Source organism: Asparagus officinalis, unplaced genomic scaffold (assembly GCF_001876935.1).
Source record: "Asparagus officinalis unplaced genomic scaffold, Aspof.V1 AsparagusV1_Un311, whole genome shotgun sequence".
Classification (NCBI taxonomy): Eukaryota; Viridiplantae; Streptophyta; class Magnoliopsida; order Asparagales; family Asparagaceae; genus Asparagus; species Asparagus officinalis.
Window position 1 is genome coordinate 50002 of NW_017972576.1, and position 7173 is coordinate 57174.

The 7173-nt window shown below is 37.1% G+C and overlaps 1 protein-coding gene across 1 annotated transcript; it reads left to right on the forward strand.

The window, feature by feature from the left end:
- The first annotated feature begins 4033 nt into the window (after positions 1–4033).
- Positions 4034–5755, forward strand: LOC109827584 (shikimate O-hydroxycinnamoyltransferase-like). Its single transcript, XM_020394588.1, has 2 exons — positions 4034–4902; positions 5363–5755. The coding sequence occupies exons 1-2, from the start codon at positions 4659–4661 to the stop codon at positions 5608–5610; spliced, it is 492 nt and encodes a 163-aa protein (XP_020250177.1). The 5' UTR covers positions 4034–4658; the 3' UTR covers positions 5611–5755.
- The last annotated feature ends 1418 nt before the right edge of the window (positions 5756–7173 follow it).

Below are 7173 nucleotides of genomic sequence, written 5' to 3' on the forward strand. Positions count from 1 at the left end.
AAGCGAGAAATTCTAAGCAGGATGCGACCGGTCGACTGGCTGTATTGCGTTGGTCGACTGATCGAGTTATGGTAGTATATCAGGGCAAGACGACTTGTTTGGGAATGAAGTTAGGGTTTAGGTTTTGGTCATATATATAGAACAATATGTGGCTAGGATTTGTTCAAACAAGTAAACCAATGGGTAGGATTAAAGGAAAGTTAAATGAGCATGAAACAGGTCGGTCTTAGAAGACAAATATCCAATAACAAAGACTCAGTATCCAGAAAACCATGTACTGGTTAGTTGACTGATTTTTTTGATTCGATTGACTGATGATCAATTATCGGTCGACGGATGACAAAAGATCAGTCGACTGATATCATCCAGAAACCATGTGCATTTTTAAACATAAGCCATTTATTAAAAAAAGTTAAAAACACCATTTATATTATATTAAAAAATGAATATATATCAAGTTCCCTTTTTAAATATGGTGAAAATATATTCTTTTATATATTTTGAAAAAAAATTCACAAACAAAAAACATCTCTTAAAAAACATGAAAACCAAACACACTATAAATTTATTCTTTAAAAATTAAACTTGTTTTGGCACCTGAAAACTTTTAGTGTCGGAGGGTTTAGGGACATGACCCCTATCAATATGGCTCAAAATCCTTGAGTTATGATCCCATTTGGGCATATTTTATGCACGTGTCCGGTCATAGCAATAATTTCGTAAATGACCCATCCTATTGCAATTACGTTCAATGGAATGAATGCATTCGTTTATGATGACCCTTTGATTGTGCACGAGAAAAATTTGCAACAAAGGTTGTCTTTTTAAATCATTTTGCAAATGTGAAACTTTTTCAAATCAAAATAATATTTGGCCAAATGACCAAATCTACTACAATAATCACATTTAAACACACTATCATGCTTATGACGAGCAATGTGTGCATGTGTGTATGAAGAAACTTTATAAGATGCATAAGGAGAATTAATATTAACATTCGTGGATTTTTGTGCATCATAGCAAAATTTAGCAAGATTACCTTTACGACCGCAAATGGAGCATTTATAAAATTTGCTATACATATGTGCATAGTGTACGGGTTTGGAAGTAGTGGCACGTGACTTGGCACACAAGTTTATAAGTTTCTTATTATTGTCAATACATTTATTTAGGGTTGAATCTAAAGATGATATGCGGTTTTTCATATGATTCAACTCATCATTTTACACACTAGCATTGACAATAGAAGTAGAGCAAATATGATCATTTTTAAATGAATTAAATTTATTTCTAATGACTTCTACTTCTAATATGACATCATTTTTAACATGAGATGAACTAGCTATTCTTGTGGTCGAATTTTAATTTTTCAAATTTAATTTATCATTGTTTTCTTTAATTATCACATTCTCTTTAGCAATGATATCAAATTTGGATGCTAGCATATCATGATCGAGTTTTAATTTTAAGCTTGCTTTGTAAATTAACAAAATTATGATGTAATTTGTTATAGGCATGCATTACTCTCTCATATGCACAAGAGAGTTCATTAATAGAAAGTTTACTTTTAGAATTAGACTCGCATACCTCACTAGGGTTATCGCTTAGTGGCAGTGTGTATGAAGAAGCTCCAATCTCACTTGAAGTGGAATCCATCGGAACGTGTTGGACTTCCTCCAAGTTACCTTGATGTGCCTCTATATGTTTCCATAAAGTGTAAGCACTATCAAAAGAAGCAAGTTTGTTAGAAATGAATGAATCAAAAGCTTTAAGCAAAAATTCTAACAATAGCTTGTTCATAGTAAATATTTTCTTATCTTCCTTGCTCCACTTGGATGTCTCTAATGTGGGCACAACATAAGCACAATCAATAACGCCCCATAATTCGTTATGTTTAGATCTAACAAATAGTATAAATCTAAAACACCATTGAGCATAAGAGAAAATATTGAAATGAGGAGCAACAATAATATCATAGCCCAAACTAGGTGCACCATGCATGTCCATAATTAAGATGCAAGCAAAAAATATCAAAACTAGACTAGTAATATATAATAAGCGAGGATCTTTGACTCTAGGCGATTAAGCCACGAATTAAGAGCACCAAACTCTGATACCAAATAAAAGTACCCTAGAGGGAAGGTGAATAGGGTAATTGCTAATCTAATCTGATATTGATGCCAAATTAAAACTTATTAATTAGTATCCTAGTAAATATGATATACAAGAATATAAACAAGGATAAGCAATGAGATAATAGACAATAATCAAGAAGACAATATGTGATATAAAATATGCGCAAGAATAATATGCTAAAGTCAAACGCAAACACAAAAAATTGATCACGGAGTTTGGTCAACCCATGACCTACGTCCCCGCTCCTCACCTCTAGGAGATTCTCCACTATCTCTCAAAATCACTACACAATCAGTTTTCAAAGTTCACCAAAAACTTTTACAATCCACACGTTGTCAAACCCACAATACACTCCTCTAAGTGTTGGCCTTCTCATGTCATCTTCCTCAAATGCTTAGAATTACTACCTCTCCCTAGGCTTTTACAACTAAGTCACTCCTCTTAGAATTGCCCCTGGTCTTTACCAACCACTCCTCTAAGTGTCCTTGTATATTACAACATGTTATAATAATAAGTACCAATAAATGATTTTGTTCTCTAACAAAGATGAGAACGAAATTGTAAGCTCACACTCAATGTAACACTCTCACAACCCAAATTACATAATGTGAAATACTAAAGCTCAAGTGGGTGTGTGTAAATAATGAGTATAAATAAAATCAAAGTTCAACTCAATTCAATCTAGCATAAATATGAGAATCAAAATAATAGATAACTAGAAGATGAGTTTAGAAAAACTTCTCTAGAAACAAGAGAGGTAAAGATATGAGGTTGAAATCCTCAAGAATGGTGTTGCAATCATTCTCTTGTGAAACTTTCTTCACATAAATAAACACACCAAAACTTTAAAATAAACTAGTGTACACATTCTTGAAAACATTGTAAAAACTCTTAAGAAAAACTAAGACTTGAGGTGTATTTATACCCTCAAAAACAAAGCTCAACAAAAACTAGCTGTTACAGAAAACTAGTCGTTCGGTCGACTGATGAACACTGTATCGGTCGACTGATGAACACTGTTCGGTCGATTGATTTGGATTATCGGTCGACTGATAAGTCTGTAAAACACAGGCTAAAAAACTACACTGGTCGGTCGACTGATGGACTCACGTCGGTTGACTGAAGAGAGGTTATCAGTCAACTGATTGCTTGTAATCGGTCGACTGATAAGCTGACATTTCAGACACTGAATTTTTCCAGAAAACTTGATTTTCTAAATATGATTAAGATATCAAATCAACTCCAAAAATTATAAATTTTTGAAAATATTTATTCATATGAAAATAAACATGTTAGACAAGAAATTTCTAAAATTGCATTTCTCATTTGTGAAAACTCATTGTTTTGCAAATTGGTCAAAAATATGACCTTGTTAAAACCTAATTTTGATGAATTTATTTCAAACAAGTTCTGGGATACTTTTAAATGGATTAACAGACTTTAGAAAAGATGTAAAATAATATCATTGAGCCTATAATCCGAAAATGCAATATATGAAACAATATGTGTGTGTATATGAATAATTTGATCTTTAAGTATAAACACACAAAGTATAAACATTTAAAATAATATACCCAAGCTAAATGATCTCGTAACGCTTGATCTTGGGCGATCCTTCTCTTCGTAGAATGGATGAAGCAATAATGTGTCTTGGACTTAAATTTCATCGTGCTTCATTCTGATTTCCGCTAACCTCTAAAATATCGTCGTTGACGCACAATTCCAACCAACCTCCAACATGGATATATGTTTGAGGAAAACACAAATACTAGAAAATCAATATTAGAAATTGTTTGTTAATCATCAAAACTAGATTAGAAGGTAGACTCATAAACATAAGTCCTAACAGATTAGCTGACCGGCCAAAGTAAATTTGCCAGGTATGTTTGTGCATGTTTCAACAATACCATCTCCAGGGAAAAGCACACCTCATTTAGTAAAAAAATATTGGAAACATTAAGTGAGATTTAAATGGGAGTTGGAGTTCAATAATTTGGTAACTTTAATAAGTGAGGTGTACTTCTTTCTAGTGTCTATTTAAGGCCAATTAATTCTAGGATAGAACTGATTTATCACTTGTCTACTGATCTAAGACAATGTAGGGACAAAACTAAATTGGTCACTTTAAAGATAAAAATAAGATTGTTGTACTTATAACGAATATATAACGATTATAATGGGGTCTTTCAATTAAATGTGCCCAGAAAGGGGACAGAATCAAATTTCTTAGAACAAAGGGTGTTGAGAACTAGTTCTTATTTTCATCTCAAATACAAGTAGGGTAGATGATCCACACGGATCTCCAGCTAATTCTCTTGAGTCGGCGCTTTGATTCACTAATCTAAACATTATACATGATTGAATTTTGCTCACGTTTAAATTTTGCTCATGTGTTAACTGATCTAAAGATAGATCATAATTAACACAACATAACCAAGGCCTAGAATCTTGAAAACAGAGCATCAGAAACGGAGCGTGTATATATCCCCCCAAGTCCCTATATTAAAAAACATCACTAACTAATGAATCAAACTCCTCCGCAGGTGACCCACTTCAAGTGCGGCGGAACCTCCCTGGGCGTCGGAGTTCAGCACCAAGTCGCCGACGGCACATCCGGCCTCCATTTCATAAACTCGTGGTCCGACATAGCCCGCGGCCTCGACATCGCCGTCCCTCCCTTCATCGACCGCTCCCTCCTCCGCGCCCGTGACCCTCCCTCCCCCACCTTCCCACACATTGAATACCAGCCCTCGCCTCCCATGAACGGTCAGCTCGCGCTAAGCGGGGTCCCCTTCCTCAAACGCCATCGGCGGACGCTGGCGCTGACGCTCGGTCCAACATCTTAAGCTCACCAAACCCCAGCCCAATCCTCTTGAAGAATCAAAACTCAAGTCGCTCCTAGCAGCAGCTACGTGGCTGCCGCCGCCACCTGTGGCGATGCGTAGCATCGCCCGTGGCCTCCCCGCCGCCAGCTCCAAGCTTACTGCGCACTGTATGGACGCACCGCCTCCGCCGACAACCTCCGCTGAAGGCGCTACTTCGGGCACGTCATCTTGCACACCGCGCACGCGGATAGCGCGACGCGCGGTGAGATTAAACCGAAGAGGACGAACGCGATTAGATAAACGCGGTCCGCGAGGATACAGGCCGCCACTGGCGAGATGACGATGAGTACCTGCCGGTCGGCGCTGATTCACTTTGGAGATGCGGCCAGACTCATTTGAAGGCCGTGTGAATGGGAGGCGCCAACGTTTCGGGTGTCCGAACATCGGGATCACGAGCTGGACCAGGCTGCCGATTCACGACGCCGATTTCGGGTGGGGCCGGCCGATATTTATGGGGCCCGGCGCGATCGCGTGCGAGGGGCTGGCGTTTATGTTGCCCAGCGCGGAAGGTGACGGGAGCTTGTCGGTGGCGATATCGCTGCAGGCGGAGCATATGGTCAAGTTTCAGAAGTTGTTGTATGATTTCTGAGTAGGGACGGACTTAGATGCTCTTATCGATTGTTGGTTTGCTTTTGTTTGAGATTTGGAACAAGAAGATAGCACCAAATAGAAAAGGAGCTTTGGTTACTGTTTGGCAACAAAAAAAAGTGTCTTATCTAAAAGCTTATGTCTTATTAACTTGGTCAATAAGCTAGTAGAGTTGTTTGGTGACCAAAAATAGGAGGAGATTATTTTAGAGATTGTGTCTTTTGCAAGTAGCTTTTGGAAAGCTATCTCAAGTAGCGTTTGTCTTTGGGAAGGAGTTGTCAATTTTTTTCTTCCATTTTTGCCCCTAATAATTCTAATTTTATATCAATAATATTGCATGACCTTTTTAGTCATTTAACAAATTTAAGCTAGTTGTACAGCTTCTTTTGCCAAACAGTTCTAATCAATCAGCTAGCTACACATTTATCAGCTTTCAGCTACAATTTCACAGCTTTCAGCTAGCTTGACAACTTTCAGCTAGCTTGACAGCTTTCAGCTATAATCTCGTAGCTTTCAGCTAGTTTTGCCAAACAGAGCCTAAATAAGTTGCTTTTGATTAATTTCATGGTTTTTACGTTTTTTCTTTTTTCTTTTTCTTGTGGAATGTGAGCGTTGATAGTTGTAGAATTGCAATATGGAATATGTTTATATGCTATTTGTCTTAATTGTAATTGGATTTAGGATAATAGGCATAAAGTTTTGCTATTGGTTTATATTTTTCATTGTATACATGAGCTCAATTGGAAATTGTCGGCTGCGCACCTAATGAGAAAAAGTTGGTTTTCCCCCCAGAACACTGCATAATTTCAAGGGATTCACATCATCTCCAATTACATGTTCAATTCTCTTGAAGATATCACATCATCTCAAAACCAGCTAAAATGTTTACGATGTATAAGAAAAGAGGATAAATTTTAGAGTTCAGAAATCTAACTATTCCTTGTAAAACTTCAAGCATTACAAGTCGCTAATTTCAGACAAATTGCCATTAATCAAAGAGTTATCGAATTTGCCTAAAACTTAATGTTTGATAAATTGTAATAATTATGAAAAATATAGATACAAGATGTCTTAAAGAGTTCAGATACCGTGATGGGTATTCGCGTTTTAATTTAAATACAATAAGAGTGTTTGTGTTGCGCGCAGCGGAAATTTTGGTAGCACTTCGGCAGCACAACAAGAGAGTCAGATCGTAATAAGAGTTCCCGTCTCACCAAATAAACAAGAATCTGAAGCGAATATCTCAACAAAGTGAGATATCGGCTCTTCCTCTCATCAGTTCTAGGACTGACCTGTCGATGGATCCTAAAAACTATTACAAATCACACAAAAGCGATACAACCAATTTTACATGGTTCGGTAAATTGCCTACGTCCACGGGGCAAGGAGGGGGGAGATCTACTAATAGAGGGAGAAAATACAACTAGGGTTTATAATCACTCAATCTAAACCCTCTCACAAACTCTCAAATCGCTCACACAAATATCTCTCTACAAAAGGATGCACAAAACTCTAAACAAGCCACTGCAATTTTCTCTTTTTCAGCCGACTTTTCTCCCCGGTT

Excerpts from the sequence above, each read along its gene's own strand:
- LOC109827584 (XM_020394588.1), top strand. The coding sequence starts at position 4,659 with ATGAATCAAACTCCTCCGCAGGTGACCCACTTCAAGTGCGGCGGAACC. Across the intron at positions 4,903-5,362 it reads GCCCTCGCCTCCCATGAACG|GCCGTGTGAATGGGAGGCGC; the intron begins GTCAGCTCGCGC and ends ACTCATTTGAAG.